This window comes from Protopterus annectens, chromosome 11.part0 (genome assembly GCF_019279795.1).
Source record: "Protopterus annectens isolate FY-2018-M chromosome 11.part0, PAN1.0, whole genome shotgun sequence".
Taxonomy (NCBI): domain Eukaryota; kingdom Metazoa; phylum Chordata; order Ceratodontiformes; family Protopteridae; genus Protopterus; species Protopterus annectens.
In genome coordinates, this window is record NC_056745.1 from 645,554,334 (window position 1) to 645,573,817 (window position 19,484).

General features: G+C 43.0%; 1 protein-coding gene across 1 annotated transcript in view; it reads left to right on the forward strand.

Annotated features, from left to right (window-relative positions):
• LOC122814978 (fibulin-1-like) overlaps positions 1-19,484 on the forward strand; it is a 209,160-nt gene that overhangs the window by 153,925 nt on the left and 35,751 nt on the right. The window contains exon 6 of the mRNA XM_044087235.1: positions 15,782-15,905. Coding sequence (XP_043943170.1) covers positions 15,782-15,905 — 124 coding nt within the window. The remainder of the gene's footprint in view (positions 1-15,781; positions 15,906-19,484) is intronic.

The window sequence follows — 19,484 nt, forward strand, 5'->3', positions numbered from 1 at the left end:
TTTGAATGACATGGTCAACAAAACATGATGCTTTGGCACAGATGACCTGCACCTGTCGGCCCTGGGATTACGGATAACATATAAGGCTCTTGCTGCTCCTATACTGCCTGTCTTGGACAGTTTCCAATAACATATTCACCACCAGGACAGGAACAGGCAAGCAAAACCTGAGGGTAATGTTACTCAATGCTTGATATCTTCATCTCTAATGTACTCAGGTGAGGCACTCCTTATAATGGACCACTTTGATATCTCTGCAGTGACTGGGACCTGCTTCTAGGCTCCGGAGAGCACCCCTGCACTGACAGGTTATATGCAGACCACACCTTTCAGTCATGTAACCAGGACCGGAACACCCACGGCGGAGGAGTGTCCATATTTCACAAGGATGTACACACCTCCAGGCTGGTTACTTAGCACAATGCATCAGATGTAATACAAGTGCAACTAACTGTGGCCAGAACTGCTATACACATTGTAACTTGCTACAGATTCCACACCATACCCCACGTTTACTGGCCCTCATTTCTTGGTGTACTGGACAGTAGGGTTCAGACAGGAACTACTGATGTGAGACTGACACTACCCCACACTTAACTGGGATACCTACTCATGTACCGACACATTAGGCCAATGCCTTCTGGGATTCATAACCTCCAATTAGCTGGATCAACCTATACACACCACCACCAAGGCCAACAATATCCTAGACACGGACATTACCAACATGTGACTGGTGTTCCACACCTGGGGTTATCCCCTCGTTGGTAGTTTCCGAACGTATGCTAATCACCCTTGTTATCCACATCCCGGCACCACACCCTTCATGGAATACACAGTACAATATTTCTACAAGGCCAACTTCAGACGTCTTTTGACAGCGGTAGTAAATGTCATGACACCCGTGCAGATGGACAATGTAGTTACAAATGCTGAAACATACACAACTGCACTTCATTAGCACTTACACGACTGCATGGATCATGTTATCCCAAGCAGAGCCATGATGGTACCCACCAGATAACGGACGCCACTCTGGGGGTCCAGTTCCATGGACATAATGTACAACAAAAGGTGGAGGCTGTTGCAAAGTGGAGTACAATCCCATGGGTGGGGTAGCTCCCTGGTCAGCCTCAGTAGGAATCCGGGATACCTTATCACATCCTCCAAAGCTAGCTACGTAAACATTACTGTGACACATTCCAAGGACTACCACAAAGCGTTATGGAGGTATGTCGGTACTCTATGGCAATACCCACATCTGCTCTGACATACGACGGTTAGGCAGAAACATTACAGAACCGACTGATATTGGCAACATCCTGGCAGATAGGTTCAATGCTAACTTTACACCCCTCTCACACCCTACAGGGCCCAAATCTATACAGGAACAATGCAGAGTCCCTGCGGTCATAACTACGCAGTTCCAACCTGCACTCTCTAAGGCCTGGAACACAGACTCCATGTGACCGTCCAACATCCCAGGCTGTGATTTACACAAACCTCAGAATGACATGGCTCCCCACTTGGCCACCAGATTCACTAATAGCCTTGTATCAGGCATTGTGGCCCCTGAATGGCACACAGCAACAGTTATCACACTCCACACAGGTGGCGCCACAATGGACCAGAGGGACTATTGCCCTATACGCCTGACTAGACTGTTCTGCAAGGCTATGGGGCACATCATCATGGAAGTCATTCACAGAGACATTGGTGAGCTGCAGACCTTTGATACCACCCAGGTTGGATTTGTTAGGGCCAGACCATGGTTCCTACACCTGGTGGACTCCTTTGATACAGTTACCAAGGTAGTAGATGAGGGTAAGGAGGTCCACACAGCCTACCTTGTCCTCTCATTGGCTTTCAGCACCATTCTCCATTCTGGTATTGACAACATACACATCCACCTGCACATCGACCCCTACATCTCGAGATGTTATGCAAAGTGGCTCATGGACAGGACCCACACAGTGAGAGTAGCATACTGTAGTACCTACTGTAATTCAGTTACACTTGGCGTACCCCAGTCCTCGGTCATAGGGCTCCTCATGTTCGGTATATGCTTCCCTGAGGTACAGGTTAGCACAGAGGGACTTTCCCTGAATAGGTTTTCAGATGACTGCAAACAAGGAGCCATGATTGATCCACCAGATGATACAGACACCCTCCATAAGGGTGTCACTATGACGGATACCTGGTGTCGATAACATGGCCTCAAGCTGCATGACACAAGGTGCATAGACATCCCCTTTGGATTACACCAATCACCTACTGACTATCACATAGGTGGTAGTCCCCTACATACATGTGACATTATATGGGATCTTAGTACACACGTATATAGCACCCACTCCTTTGATAACCATATTGCCAATGTGGCGTGGATATCCTTCTACGTGGCCACCCTAACCTGTAATGGGTTTGTAGCTGGAACAAAGGCACCCATTGTACCTCTATACCCCTGACGTATGAAACACGTTCAAGGGTACAACACCCCTTTTGGGGTGTACCTTATGGAACAGCAACGGCTTTAAATACCACAACATTAACACACCATGAGGATTATTGACCTCTGAAGGATGACGTATGTAACGCAACTACAGACACCACAACTGTACACATTTGCATACTGCATACTCAGGGGTGACCTCTGCTGAACATACAAGGCCCATGTCTGCAACAATATTGATGGATATACTCCACATAAGCAACATAAGCAAACACCACTGAGAGCAACATGCTCAGGGATATGTATCCAAACGCAATGATGAGTGGGACGTGCTTGAGGGATACATTCCTGAACCGGACACTCACCATGCTTTGGAACATGATTCATATGTACATCAAGCAGGGACCCTCACTAGCATTCTTCATGAGATACCTCGATGGGTGGATGGGAGACAGACATGTACACCAGGGATCACTGCAGTGGCTGTACTGTACACAGGTGCAGGTAATAAATGGCTCTGCTGTTCACAGGCACAGGACACTACTCTAGGGAGGTGCCACCAGTGAAAACACTGTAGTTGGGCTTACAAATGGACTTGGCCAGACAGCATAGTACATAACTATGAACCTGTGAAGCTATTACATGTCCTTTGTGCATGGATAATTGAGTAACTCTTCCATTTCAATTAGCTATCATGTTGTTACACTGTCCCGTGACTACAAGCCATATGTATCCTGTTATTGTGCATTGTACATGCCAATAGACATACCTTTTGTTTGCATGATATAACAGTTATGCTGTGTAAAATATCTGACATATCTACCTACAATATTGTACATTACACATATTTTAAACATTATCCCATAATGCAAAGCATAATTGCACAGCAGGACCACCTTAGGCATGTTATTATCGTTATATACCCATACACATGCCTACTGTGACAGTATATCAACATATACTATCCCCTGATGTCCTTCAAGGAAGCATCTGCAGTCCTAACAAATGGGTTGTCCTGGCCTCAGGCAGCCCTTCGGTCGGCCGGATTCCAAAGTCTGGGTCTGGCCTCGGCTGATGTCGCACTTCACCCGACATCATAGCTGCAGTTCAGCGGGTATAAAGGCATCAACTGACGCCATTTTCCTCAGTCTTTCTTGCCGCGTGGCGCCCGAAGCAGAAGCTGTTCGCAAGTGCCGGTCGGTCAGAACCAGAGATTTCTACTATCGAAGACTTCTAAAAAGCTAAGTACCCCATTGGGGACTCTTTCTTGCCTCAGCCGATGTCAGAAAAAATGAATAACTGTTTAACTTGTGGGAAACAAATACCTCATAAAGATTTCCACTCTTACTGCCTACCTTGTTTAGGCCCAGACCACGACGTAGCAGCTTGTCTAGCCTGTGCTTCCTTCAACCGACGAACACTTAGACGTCGGTCGGAGTTTGCAGAGGAGTTTTTCGGCTCCGCTTTTGCTTGTATCATGCCGTCGGAGACTCCGACTTCACATTTAGCTAAAAAGCGCAAGGAAAAGGACCGACACTCACGGTCCGCGGTTTCGGCCGAAACCACGGTTAAGCCAACCGCGAGTGTCTCGGTTTCGGCCGAAGCCGAGTCCGCGGTTCTTCCTTCGGCCGAAAGCATGCCTCCTTCTACCGAGGCCGCTTCCAGCATGGCTGAATCTGCTACTGAAAATCCACCTGCTCTTACAGTTTCTCAGGATTTATCAGATACTATCCCCTTAGATGTATCTACTCCTGCACGTGGAGCTGCTAGGGCCCCTGCATCCATGTCAATTAAGGCTTTTGCCAGGGCTAAAGCAGCTAAATCTTCAAAGGCCGTGCCTGATAAAGTCCCCTCTCACAGGCCTAGCTCTAGTACTCAAATGCTTAGTCTAGCAGAGGATCTCATTTCTTTGATCAGGGGAACCCAGTCTCACCCTGACATGGCCTCTCACCCACCTCCAGAGAAGAGGCTTAGAGCAGAGCCCCCTGAGCCAGTTTCTTCAGATTATTCCTCTGATGATTCAGAAAACACAAATCCTCCAGAGGGCCCTTACTCTCCATATGAGGACTCTGATGCAGAGGGTTCCATACCTTCTGCCTCTCCTCCTGAGGAATTTTCTTTTGGGGAAACCTTGCATGCTATGAGGGAACAATTTCAATGGCAGGGCCAGGATTTTTCAGATTCTAGGAAAAGGCTTAGGACCTTTTACATTTACCACAGCATAGGCCTTTAGCTATTCCTCCAGTACTTACAGTTGTGGATGATGCATTTAATGATGCTTGTACTGCCCCTGACTCACTGCCTCCGGCCCCTGCTAAGCCCGACAGATACTACAGGGTTCCGGACACACATTATCATTTATACAAGGCTCCTATTGCAGATCCTGAAACTATTTCACAGGGCCCCAAAGCTGTAGCAGCTGCCTCTGCCAAAAACCCCCTCCCCTCTGAAAGAGAATCTAGGACATTGGAGAGATGGGGTAAAAAGTTTATACTTCTGCTACTCTTTCGGCAAGGGCCTTAAACTGTCAATTCCACATGATTCAGTATCAGGAATTTCTGTTAGATCAGCTCACTAAAAAACTGTCCTCGCCTGAGCCTTTAGACCGTAAGTCCCTTCAGGATTTGGTGCATAACACTCAGCAGGTCAGTAATCATTCCTTAAAATGTGGCTATGATGCACTGGAGGCTTCCTTTAGATCAGCTATGACTGGTACAGTGATCAGAAGGCATGCATGGTTAAAAGAGCAATCCTTACCAGACCATGTAAAGTCAAAGCTTCTAGACGCTCCCATGGAAAAGCACAGTTTGTTTGGTTCCCCTGCACAGCAAGTGTTGAAGAAGGTGGAAGAAAAAGCTAAATCTGTCCAGACAGTCAAGGATTTCTTACAGGTCCAGCCTCCGAGGTTTAGTAGGAACTGGCCTTCCAAGAATTCGTCTTTTCCAGACACCACCAGAGCACAGAGAAGCAGAAATAGACGCCCTAGAGGCAGAGGTCAATCCAGAGGTGCCTACAGGGGACGTCAGTGGCAGCCTAACAGCCAGAGAACTACTGCCACAGATCCAGCCACTACCACTTCTACAGGACAATCTCAGTGACTTGGCTCTGAAACCGCCTACCAGGGAACAACTGGCAGCACCCTTAGGCGGAAATTTATCCTTATTTTCAGTAAATTGGCATTACATTACAGGAGACAAATGGATTTTACAGACAATAGACAAAGGCTACAGGTTTCACTTCCATACTCTTCCAAGGAAGAGAGGAATGCCAAACCTACCTCCAAATCAAAGGACAAATGCTCTACAGCAAATAGACCACTTACTAAGGATGAGAGCTATAGAAAAGGTACCGCCTATGGAACAAGGACAAGGATTTTATTCAAGGCTTTTCCTAGTACCAAGAAAGGAAAACCAATGGAGACCTATCCTCGACCTGTCCGCTCTAAACACATATCTCATTGTTCCAAAATTCAAAATGCTGACCCTACAGCAACTTCTTCCCATGCTGGGCAAGGAGTCTTGGCTGGTGACTCTGGATCTCAAGGAGGCATACCTGCACGTCCCCATACGACCAAATTGCAGAAGATACCTCAGATTTCTTGCAGGATCAGAGCATTATCAATTCTCAGCATTGCCTTTTGGCTTATCTACTGCACCCAGAGTATTCACAAAATGCCTGGCATCAGTAATTGCTCATTGCAGGCTTCAGGGAATTCAAATTTATCCATACCTGGACGACTGCCTGTTACAAGCGGACAGCAAACACAAATTAACAAAAGATTTAAAAAAGGTTATTCACCTGCTGCAAGCTCTGGGATACACAGTCAACACAAAAAAGTCAAGGCTGATACCATCCCAAAGGATAACCTTCCTGGGTGCAGAACTGGACACATCAAACCAGATGGCATTCCTCACAGCAGAAAAACAGAAGCAGCTACCACTCTATTTCATGGCATTAACAACGCAGAACCAGCTTACAGCAAGGAAAATCCTGCAAGCCCTGGGTTACATGGCATCCTGTATAATATTAATCCCACATGCCAGGCTACATATGAGGAAGTTGCAATGGTACCTGAGGAATTTATGGTCTCAGCACAAGCACAGCCTAGAAACCCAAATTCCAATAATTCCATGCCCGAAGCAAGAATTCCAGTGGTGGGCCCAGGCCTGTCAATTGAACAAAGGACTGCCCTTCCACAGGCCTCACCCAAGCCAGACTATCACCACGGACACCTCAGACCTCGGTTGGAGGGCACACATGGAGAACAAGTGCATACAAGGTTTATGGACTCAAGACCAGATGAACCTACACATAAATCAAAAGGAGATGCTGGCAGTAAAACAGGCAATTCAGGCATTCAGACCATTTCTTCAAAAGGGTCATTTGCTGATAAGGACGGACAACACCACAGTTATGTGGTATATCAACAAACAGGGAGGCACACATTCATATCCTCTATGCCGGATGGCAATAGACCTCTGGAATGTGGCCCTGAGCCTCAACATTCAGCTCCAAGCCATATTTGTGCCAGGAAAAGAAAATATACTAGCAGACACCTTAAGCAGAACCACCACGGATGCCCACGAATGGATGCTGCATCCAGACATCTTCAAAACCATCACAAGGAAATGGGGACTGCCAGAAATAGACCTGTTCACATCCCCACACAACCACCAATTGAAAAAATTCTGCACAAGGGGATACCACCCACTTGCTTGGAAGGTGGACTCCCTATCCTTCAGTTGGGAAAACCTGACAGCATATGCATTCCCACCTCTTCCTTTGATGCACAAAGTGCTACTGAAGATCAAAGAAGAACACCCGAGGATCATCTTGATAGCTCCAGACTGGCCAAGGCAACATTGGTACCCGCTACTGAGGAGTATGTCCCGGGAACACACATGGCCTCTACCCCTACTACCTCTACTGCTAACACAGAACAACTTCAAAATCCTGCATCCAAACTTGAAAACACTGCAGCTAGCTGCTTGGAACATTACATAAGGAAAAATAACCCAGATTTATCTCAAAGGGTTAAAGACATTATCTTGGAGGCTCAGACCCTCAACAAGGAAAACTTATACAGCAAAATGGAAAAGATACCTCATTTGGAGTGCAACAAAAGGTGGATGCATCATTGGCAAACATAGCTAACATCCTGGAATACTTAGCAGAGCTTTTCCACAAGGGTCTCTCTTACTCCTCCATTAAGATTCATGCATCAGCAATTTCAGCAGAATACAACATGGATCCTCCAGTCTTTTCTCAACCTCTACTCAGGCAGTTTCTCAGAGGAATTAAAAATGTAAAGCCACCAAGGAAACCTCCATTGCCTACATGGGACTTGAACTTTGTGTTAGAAAAATTGACACTTCCCCCTTTTGAACCAGCAGCAACAGCAGAATTACAGTACTAATCTTGGAAGACTGCATTCCTGCTTGCAATCACTTCAGCTAGAAGGGTTTCTGAATTACAGGCATTAATGGCAGTACAGCCCTTCCTTATCTTCCATCAGGATAGAGTGTCCATGAGAACTAATCCTACCTTTATGCCAAAGGTGGTCTCCAGGGTATCATTAAACCAAGCAATACACCTACCAACTTTCTTCCCCAACCCACAGAACAGGGGGGAAAGATTGCTGCATACCTTGGATGTGCACAGACAATTGCGCTACTACCTGGACAGAACCAAGAACAATAGAAAAACTGACCAGCTTCTGGTAGCATATGCAACAGGAATGGAAGGAAAAGCAATTTCAAAACAAACAATCTCAAAATGGATAGGAAATTGCATTAGATTCTGTTACTCTTTTCATGGAAAGGCAACTCCAGAAAACATCAGACCTCACTCCACAAGGGCTACAGCCACTACTACAGCTTTCTTATGAGGAGTGGCTACCAAAGACATTTTAGAGGCTGCTACTTGGAGCTCCGTGCATACATTTGCCAAGCATTATAATCTACCTTTATACTCCAGATCCCGAGCAGGTTTTGCCACTGCTGTTTTGCAAGGGATCTTAACTACACCATAAACTCTTAGTGCCTCCTTAGTGCCCCCTCCCCCAGTTTGGCTATGGTATTCTACCCATTTGTTAGGACTGCAGATGCATCCTTGAAGGACATAGTACAGTTTTGTACCTACCATAAATGTAGATGTCCGAGAGGTATGCATCTGCAGTCAGGATTACCCACCCTCCTTCCCCTCTGTGGTACTCCTAGGGTATTTGCCCATCTTGTAGCTATCTGGGGGAATCTATTATGGTGTATTTGTTTGTATATATGTATATACATGTTTATTTCTATTTGCTCTCTATTGTTTGGAAACATTTGCATTTATCCAAATTTAGCCTTCCTAGAGGGCACCTGGCATCTGGGGCAAGAAACACTGAGGAAAATGGCATCAGTTGATGCCTTTATACCCGCTGAACTGCAGCTATGACGTCGGGTGAAGTGCGACATCAGCCGAGGCCAGACCCAGACTTTGGAATCCGGCCGACCGAAGGCCTGCCTGAGGCCAGGACAACCCATTTGTTAGGACTGCAGATGCATACCTCTCGGACATCTACATTTATGGTAGGTACAAAACTGTACTTTATGGCACGTACTTGTTGGACAAACCCTACCACTGATGGTGGGTGGTGTGGAATTGTTGTGTTTAAAGCCCTTATGTAGCACCCCTTGTGGTATATGAGATGTTTACCTTGTGGCCCACAGCAGGACACACAATTTTTACAAGCGTTACTATGCTCAACAAGACATCACTACATAATACCTTTTCCCACTTTATGCATTGCATACACTTTAATTAATACAGAACATACACTAACATACTGAGTGTTCTACATACCTTGTTAGCATTCCGAGTCTTCGTAGATATCTGTCTTACACCTTTCCTGTTTAAACGGTTCTATGGTATGAGCATACGGTTTGAATGTATGGCAAGCCATCCTTTTATACGTAGATACCTGTAACATGTGGTATCCTGCCACCAACTGGTGTTCCTGAGTAAATTATTACATGCACATCAGCTGTGCAGCTGCTCCATTCGCCAATTATGCGGCAACAGTGGGGTATAATTGAATACTCCACTTGGGCATTGGCCTTTTGCCCTATCTTCGAGGGAGATGGCCTGTATGTGTTTTGTTGTGAGGAATTGCAAATGCTATTTGGAGACACACGGATATTTTGAATTCATGTCCCCCGTGGATTGTGTGTGACGGCTAGAGTATGTGGTTCTACATGTGAGTGTACCTGTCATCTCAACCATCTGATACAGGAATATTGCAAACAAAACCTGTAACATCGCCGTCTGTTCCATTATACAACAGCTACGATTTCACATGGCGCCATTACAAGTGTGTCTCTCACAAGGTATGTTAACGCTTCTGCAGATATCATTGAGTGAGTGGATGTTTGTGATGTTATTACAGTCTGTATTGCAATTGTTTTGGGTGTGGGGGAGATGCAGGTGGGTGTACATAGCATATACAGGTTTGTGGGGACTGCATTTATACATATTCCATATGTGTGTGTGGGCTCCTTCCCTAATTGAAGACCTATCATTTAGTAGACTAAAACTATGGTTGTTGCAGGCTTATTCATTGAGCCATTGTTAATTGGTTCCTATATAGCATGCAGGTGAGTTTGATACTTCAATCCCTCCGGAAATACATCAGTATATAAGGGAATGTTACTAAATGACAGCTGTCTCGTGTATTTCTGTCACAGATATTTACACTCATTGCAGTTGTGTTGGTGACTGAACCTCTTTGGCTTGGGTTGCCACCTTTTCAAATGGCCATAGTGGGACATTTGCAGGACACACATCGGTGTTTACAGGCCAACACATACCCATGGTCAGTACACAGGATAGAACGTACTTTTTTCCTAAATACATCCTTATTCTTGTAGCACTTTAGCTACTTATCATGTTTCTTGTAACATTTACGTATTTCAGATACAGGAATAACTATTTAATGCAACTATTACATAATATATGGGACATAATTATGTCCTACAATTTCGGACATTTGCCCTTTTTAATATTTGTTGTCAGGACACAACTGCCCAAGGAGGGGCTGTCCCTCTCAAAGTGGGACAGGTGGAAACCGTATGCCTACGGCCAGCTATGACCACATCTACCGTAATGATCTACCTCCAAGTTAGCATTAACAGACACACGATGCAAACACACACACACATTACAGTCCCACGGAAATGCACACGGCACCCTCAACACGCACTTACACAGACTACAGCAATCACAAACACACTTGAACACAGTACCTACCTGGACCGCAGCACTGGCAGCGATAACTAAATGTCCCTTAACATCGTGATAATATTACTCGCGGTTCTAGTGTTCGGTACTGTGGTCTTTCTTTAAGCCTCGTGATTACGCTTGTCGATATGTAAAACATTCGGTAGTTGGCAGTATCCTATTTATTTGTACCTCCATGGTTGTGTACATGTCATTAACCTATCTATATATTTGCAGATATAGGTGAATCCGTATATATCGACATATATCTCTCTATCACCCTTTCTATCTCTATTTTATATATATATATATATATATATATATATATATATATATATATATATATATATATATATATGAAGAGAGAGAGAGAGAGAGTGAGAGGGAGAGTGAACACACCTTTCATTGTGTACATGGCGGTATATACTGTTTCCTGAACTCCACACGTTTGTGCTTTAACCTGTCACAATACACACCTGCTGTTGGTACATCTCGGGTAGCTTAGTGGTAGGTGATTGTGTACATGATTGCGTGTTCTACTCCTGGCAGTGGTCGTTTTACCTTTCAGAGCAGGCACTATTAGTACAGGGGTGAATAATGCTAGTTTCACCTGTTCTGGACATCGCTGACCGTGATCTGCATGATATTCAGCAAAGCTTAGCCCTGTTTCGCGCATATCTGTATAGTCATGTTTAAACGACGCTTACCATCACTTGCCAACGGATAAACCCACTAACATGTGCTAAACCTGATTTGATGACCTGCATCCAACATCCATTATTCATGCCGTCGGGATTACATAACGGCCCTTGCAGGATGTGGAACCGGGAACATGCACGACAGTCAGTGCCTTTACCACTTGGGCATCTGGGATTTGTACACGTGTTATGGTGTTTTGTATGTGGACTGTACTACGGCTGTTACTCCATACTGCAATCAAATGTGTAACTCGGTTAGTTTACATATGGATGAGACCTATTAATGGTATGTTCAAGTGATGTTTAATGGATGTGCTCCAGCATTGGGAATCTATGTCACAGTGAGCCACACAGTATAATGTGCTACACCTTCACACAACCATAAGTGGGGCATGCTGGGGTGACAGATACCTGTCATAGGTACTCCCCATGCTTTGGCACTACATCCCTGATTACATTATATGGAGCCCCTCATTAACACACCAGGGAATCCATGCAGAGTGTGTGGGGAACAGTGGTTACACACATGAATCCCGCAATTGGCTCTGCTCCACTGAGGGACAGTTGGTTAATCGATGTGGTGCCTCGGCTGATGAATGACCTCTGACAATTGGGCATGTACCTACTGATGTACCTAGGAACCTATACATACAGTATCAACATATGCTGTTAGGTGCATGTACTGTTCAGGTGTTGACTTTCCTTGTTCCAATAGATGTTGTGTGTGCAATGGTTGAGGGCTGCCTATGTAGGATTCACACAGTAGGCCACCTATACATTACAATTTACAGGTGGTCGTGTGTGTGTGCCATCCAGTTTACTGTGTGTGCAGGTGGAGAGGTGTGTCAGTCCATAGGGGCCTACACTGTCAGTGTATGTGCTATACGTTCCCTCTTTGCCAAGGCATGGGCATATTGGGCACGCCTCCATCTGCCTACTGGGGCTGGTACAGGGTGTTTGTGGTCTGAATCCCTCTGTGCCTGTGATGGCCTTGGCAATTGCGGTGGGCTGTGAGGGCCTTCACCATTATGTCCCTGCTGCAGCTGTTTCCGCAGGATCATATTATGTAGCATGGCACATACTATGAAGATGTGGGCACACGTGCCTGGAGAGTACTGTAAGGCTCCACCAGATATGTCCAAGCAACGGAACCGTGATTTCAGCATCCCAAATACATGCTCTATGATGATTCATGTTTGTGCGTGTGCCTCATTATGGCGTTCTTGCATGGGTGTGTGTGCATTTCTGATGGAAGTCATCATCCACGGCTCCAGTGCATAGCCGGCATCCCCCACTAGGTGGCCATATGGGAAGTCCCCTCTGACAAATACCTGATACAGCTGTGAGACATGCCAGATGTGGGAGTCATGGTAGCTTTTAGGGCTGCCAGCACACACATCCACGATAATGCCCTGGGCATTGCACACGACCTGGCAGTTGATGGAGTGGTATCCCTTGCGGTTTATGTAGCGCCTACCATGCTCACCGAGTAGTGACTTGATATGTAAGTGCGTGCAGTCTATCGCACCCAGTACCTCTGGGTAGTGTGCCACATGGTGGAAGAGACGCATATTGCTGGCCAACTCCTCCTGAGTTCGGGGGAAGTATATATGCTCATTGGCATGTGGTAACATGGCATCCAGGAACTGGTGGAGTACCCTGGATGCTGATGCCTGTGAGATCCCCATTATATCTCCAGTTGGCCTTTGAAAGGTACCTGTGGCTAGTATTCTCAAGCTTACACATACCTTCGTGTTCACTGGGATGGGTTCCCCTCTGTTGTTTCTGGATCTCAGGCGTGGCCAGCACAGCTCAACTATTTGCTGTAAGATGTCCCTGTCCACCCTGTAATGCTCTACTATCTCCAGATCATGTAGCCCCTGGTAGGTTACCCTTGGTCTGAACACTCTTCTCCTCCTCCGGGGCCTGCGGTGGTTGTCATCATCATCCTCCACAACACCTTCAGTCTCCAACACATGGTGATGAATCACAGCTATGGCAGCTCCCAACATGTACATTGTAAAATTTCCCCATCTGTTTACACCGATGGTGCAGTGTTTGGAAATACACAGGTGTGTGTGAGGTGCCTTCACACTTTATACTATTGTGCTTTGAACACTGATAATGTCATAAGGTGTGTATGTACAATCGGAGCTGCAGGGTATCTTATGTGTTTTACCACAGGTACTGCTATTGTGGTGCCTTTGGTGTTGAATTACATTTAGCTGCTGTGGATTACCTCTTGCCCTTCCCTTAACATTTCTTAACATTTCTCCTCCCATTTTCTGGCATGCATCCAGCAGCTTGCTTTCTTTTGTACTTTCCAAAACCTGGTTTATCTTGCGAAATATGTTATATGGCCGATCTACTGCAGGTTTGCTTTGCTCTGCGGTGACAGTTCTCTTTTCTTTGCAATCTGACACCTCCCCTATCCTGTTCTGCAGGTTGCTGCGAGCAGACTTGTTAGCTGCCGTCGATTGCCCACTGTGAGTTAATAGGTGATAATTGCTCAGTTGTACTCCAATTACCCTACTGTGGCATTTCCTTATTTTCTTCCCCTAACCTTCCTGTTTGAGCTGTGGTAAGTGGCGCGTGCATCCGCTTACCAGGTTTTGGGCATGTTTTTATCCACGTACACATGCGCTTTCGGGCACCATGTGTGCTCTCAGCTAAAAGATGTTATACCTACATCCCCACCCTTATCCTGCGGCTTTGCTTAGCAACGGGCAGCCCGGATTAGCATTGCTCCAATGTGCTTACAGCTACGGTGGCACACCCCACTGCTGATGTCATGTATACCTCCAAACCACTCCTCGGTGTTGTAGCACTGTGCCGTATGGTACATCCTTAGTCCAGCGGGATGTTTGCGATTCACTATTACTTGCCTCATTTGCATAGCATTGACTACTAATTCATAGTTACCGTGCCATCACAAACCCTTAGCAACCCTTGCAGCTTAGTTGTGGTGTACCATGCATACCATTGACTATTATGGTGAAATCATGATTTGTATTACATTGCAATTTTATGACATTTGTATATATTTTCCTTGTGTTCCTGTTAGCGCACACATGCCCTGCGGTTGTACTTTGCGTTACTGTGGACATAACATTAAATATTGTGTTTTAGGTGTTGTGCATCTTTTCTTATGCCATTGACTGTATATTTAGCCATTGGCATATGTTAACTTTGTAATACATGAGTCTGGTCCACTTTCATAGCTCCGATGTTCTGTTTGGCAAAATGTAAACCATTTTTTTTTTTTTTTTGGTTTACATTTCTGTAGGCTTACGCTATGCCTGAACCACTTCATGAATCGCTATGTACATTAATTTGCATGCTGCAGTACTGCACATGGGGTGATTAGCATACCTGAGCTGAGGGCTGCGCAGATCTGGCATACACTGGTAGTGCATGTGGATTTGGATCATACCTGAATCGCTCGGCGGCCATATTTGGCATTATACCGCCTACACAACGCCTGCGCCTGGCGCAAGCTTCATGAATCCCAGGGGTTGATTATATCTTCTCATGAATGATTATTTGCAAATATTTCCTTCAGAACATTGGCAGAAATACATTTTTTGCACAACTGTTTAAGTTCTTGTCATGCATATCTAGAAAAAAATAATGAAAAGAAAATATTATGTATATTTTTCATCTTCATCATCAACCTCTTTTTCCCATTTTTACAAGGGGTTAGGGTGTCACATCAATATTAGTCAATGTGACCAAATCACCTATAGCCAATATTTACACAGCAAGGTGGCTAGTATATGTGTATGCTTTTCAAATAGGGAAAACACAGCTTGATGTTTTACAGACTACATAAGCTACTTCCCAATGTTTCTTCATTAGCACTTAGGACAATTTCCAGCTTGTTTTTCTTCATATATGATCAAGACGCCTCTATGTAATTACTTCAGTGAGCATTTTATTTTTCCAATGAGAAAACGTAGTTAGAAGTTGCATACAAAATGTATTTTGTATGGGTTTGTCTGTCAAGATTTCAGTATTGGACTATGATCTTCCATTCAGCAATTGGAATTTTTTCTCAGAAGAAAAAAATGTATTTGCTCTGAATCTGAGATTTTAAGATCACGCTAGAATATTCAGTAAAACTAATGATCTGCATATAAGTCATATTAGTTTTAATTGTGACTGCCTTTCATAGATGTAGCACTGCAGATAATGAATATATGCAGCACTTTCAAGTAATTTAATATCTGTCTAAATATGTGTGTGTGTGTGTGTGTGTGTGTGTGTGTGTGTGTGTGTGTGTGTGTGTGTGTGTGTGTGTGTGTGTGTGTGTGTGTGTATACATATTTCTTGTGAAAATCAGAGTTTTTAATCTGTATCTTTCTGTTTACAGATATTGATGAATGTGTAACAGCAACTCATAACTGCTCTGGCACAGAAACCTGTTTTAATATTCAGGGTAGCTTCCGCTGCCTGGCTTTTGAATGCCCAAAAAATTACCAGAAGTCTGGTGACACGTAAGTAGATTCTACTTCCTTTAGTTTTTTTTTTAAATTAGCATAATAGAAAAACTCAAACTGTATGTTACGAAGTAGTTACACCTTCTTTCAAGCTAGAAGTTATGGATGCGCTCCTAAAGCTACTAAAGCAGTACATTTGCCATATGTTATCACACAAAGCTGTTAATCTTTTTTTTCTCTAAATCATATTTCTGAATACAGACAAAATGAAAATAAATGAACTTATTTTTTTTTCTTAGTAGCTATAAGGATTGCATTTTATAGCATAGTCTCCAAGGAAAAACAGGTAAGATAAAAGAGTAGATAGACAGATAGATAGGAAGATAAGTAGATACTAAGCTACATTGAGTCTAGTTGATTTTGTCAATGTTGATGTGACACTCTGATCCCCTGTTCCAAATAGTAAAAAGGGAGCTAATGCCAAGGTTAATAAGCTGGTACAAAACTGGAATATTGTATATTTCTTCAGATGCAACTTGTCAGATCCATAAAGTGTTCTGTGTATATTCTCATTATAGGAACATTTCTGCTAATTCTTCTACTGATAAGGAATACAGAGCTATACATTTTAGATAGTTAATGTACCCAAGGACTTGAATATGTGCTGTTGTCTTTGTTATATTTACCCACATTTAATAAGAAAAATAAATAAATAAAACGCAAAAGCTTTGTCCCCTTTAAATAACAAAATGCAAAGTTTGTACAACACTGTATAAAGACCAAATGCTTCTTTTGAGATGATTCTGTTTTCCTTCTATAAACCTCAAAGTCTGTGATATAGTTAATAGTATCTGTCAAAGATAGCAAAAGAGTAAATTATTCAGCATAGACTTGTATTTGGTAACTACCCACACAATTATTTACTTATTATTGGTAAAAAGGATCCAGCTGCACTGAATAATACAGACTGCTATTGAGTATATTACCCAGTATTATATAATCAGAGCATGCTGTAACTGGTAAATAACATTAGTCACATGCATGTGTAGATATATATATATATATATATATATATATATATATATGTGTGTGTGTATGTACACACACACACACACACACACACACACACCTATTATTGTCTTTTTTTTTCAAATTAGAATAAATAGAAACATTTTGCAAATTGAATATAATACTACATTTTCCAATAAAGAAAAAAAAGACAAAATAAACTATTTGCATTATATACAAATTGCCTGATACTAAGATATCTTCAAGTAACACAAGCTATGACTACAGATTTAATTATCAAAAAAGATAAAAAAAGACTATGATGAAAAAGTTTCAATGAGAAGAGTAACTTTCAGCCAAGGATTGTTTTTCCAGTTTGTTAGGATACATTCTGTTCTTCTTAGTTGTTGTTTCTTTAATCTCCATTTATTTTAAGGAGAGAAGAAATTCCTGAAATTGTGGCAATAAAGTTTTTTCTTCCATTTTCATGTGATGTTTTTCCTAGCCACTGCAAGAATTGTCCAAATTAAATAGAAAATGTTTTTTTATTGTTAATCACTAATACATTAAAAATATTAGTTCTTTTATAAGTATAAAATAATCAGAACATAATGTTTTGAGAAAATCTTGAATCTTTTCCCAAAATTCACATGACATAGGACAGTCAAAAAACGTGTGAGCAATTAGCATTACAATGTTGTTTTACATCTCCAGCATTTAACTTCAGAATCTTTTTTAAAACTTAGCAACTCTATTATGAGTCAGAAAAGCTCTATAAATGAATTTCCAGTTCAAAGACCAGGATGTGTTCAAAATAGAATGAAGAAGCTGTTCTTTGTTTTGTTCACTTAAAGAAATTTGATGTTCTTTTGTAATGAAATTCAAAAATTTGTCATTTAAATTATTAATATCTATTGCTAATATTGCTTGTAATTTGGAGATCAGATTATTAATTTCCTGATCTTTATATATAATTTCATTTAGAATTTTTGTCAATGTTGGACTCTCCTTACCCAAAGAAGTAGATATATACGAAAACTTAGTATAAATTAAATTAATAAGTAATTGTAAGTGATATATTCTAGACACAAAGACTCAAAATATTTAATCTTATAGGTTCACAGATATATATTAGGATTACAACCACAGGGTCTTCATAAACCTAGCCTTGCAACCCAATCCAAGTGTGTCCCCATGTACCCTGGGTGTCAGTTAGGAGGGGTATGTTTGTTTGGATGTGGCTAGGGGTTTTGTGGGGGGTATGTTAGTTGCATAAATTTTTCCTTACTGTCTCTGTCCATTAGAGACATGGGAGACAGACTGAGTGAATTTAAGATGTCCCATGTAATGGTCAAGGTTACATTTGAATAGGGTCAGTAATGAACTCTACTTCACATATATGGGGATCATATTCCACAGCATGTGGATCCTTTGAAACACATATCGGTCTCACCAGCATATTCTATTTAATTTGCAGGTAAAGTTTAAATCCTTGGATCTAGTATTTCAAGTGCTGTTCATTTTGCAGATGTGCAAAAGATCCATCAGGGCTGGATCTGAAGATGCATTATATGCCAAGCATAGATTGCCTTTCTGTAGGAGAATGAGTATAGAGAGAGGGCCTTAAGGCAATCTATGTAGGACAGTGTGTTAACACTCTGGATTCTTCTGGTGAGGAACCTTTTGGGCATTCCAACTGTTGTAAATGCCTGGTCAAGTACATGCCAAAGGGATCATTGTACTCAATGATGAGTTTGATACGGGCCAAGTAAAGTGGTGTACTATAACTTCCTTGGACCTGGTGCCATACCCTTACAAGTTGGGTAGCATAGAATGACTTTCTTACTGTCTTGGCTACATGTTGGTTGAAGGCCATATTATTTTCTACATATGTTCCTAGATCCCTAACAGGTCAACTCTTATGTGTTTTATCAGTGGAGTAGTTGGCTTGTGTAAACATTTTCCCAGATGGCACTATAATGTACTTATTGGCATTGAGTTTTAAAAGTCGTGCCTACTTAACCTGATAGACTTCTTTGAGTGGGTCACCAAGGCAATGGGTGAGGTGAAGGTGGTGCATACCACCTACCTGACTTTGGCACTGGTCATTTGTTTGTGCTAGGCCCTCTTTCAGAATGTTTTTGTCATGGGGGATCTATGATAGTTCCCATTTTACAGTCATCTGCAAACTTGGTGAGCCATAGGCCCGTGACATTAGCTCTGACTTTTGGGAAGTAGATGCCAAATCAGAGAGGGCCTAGCACTAATCCCAGAGATACTATGCAGGTGATCTGTCTTTTGGTAGAGGTGGTCTCAACAGTCTTGACTTCTTGGGTCCTATCTGTAAGCCAGATAGCAGTCCAGTAGGTTATGGAGAGATTTATGCCATGTTCAGTGAGTTTGTCAACAATATCTGAGTATGAGATTGTACTGAACACCTTAGCCCAAGTGAAGGTAAGTGGTATGCATCACCTTCCCCTCATCCATTGCCTTGGTGACCCTCTCAAAAAAGTCTACCAGGTTAAGTAGGCAAGACATTCCATTGATCAAGCCAAACTTGGATAGATCCAATGTCTGTACATTGCCAGTGCTCTTGCTGATCATTACTGTGATAATTTGTTCCATGGC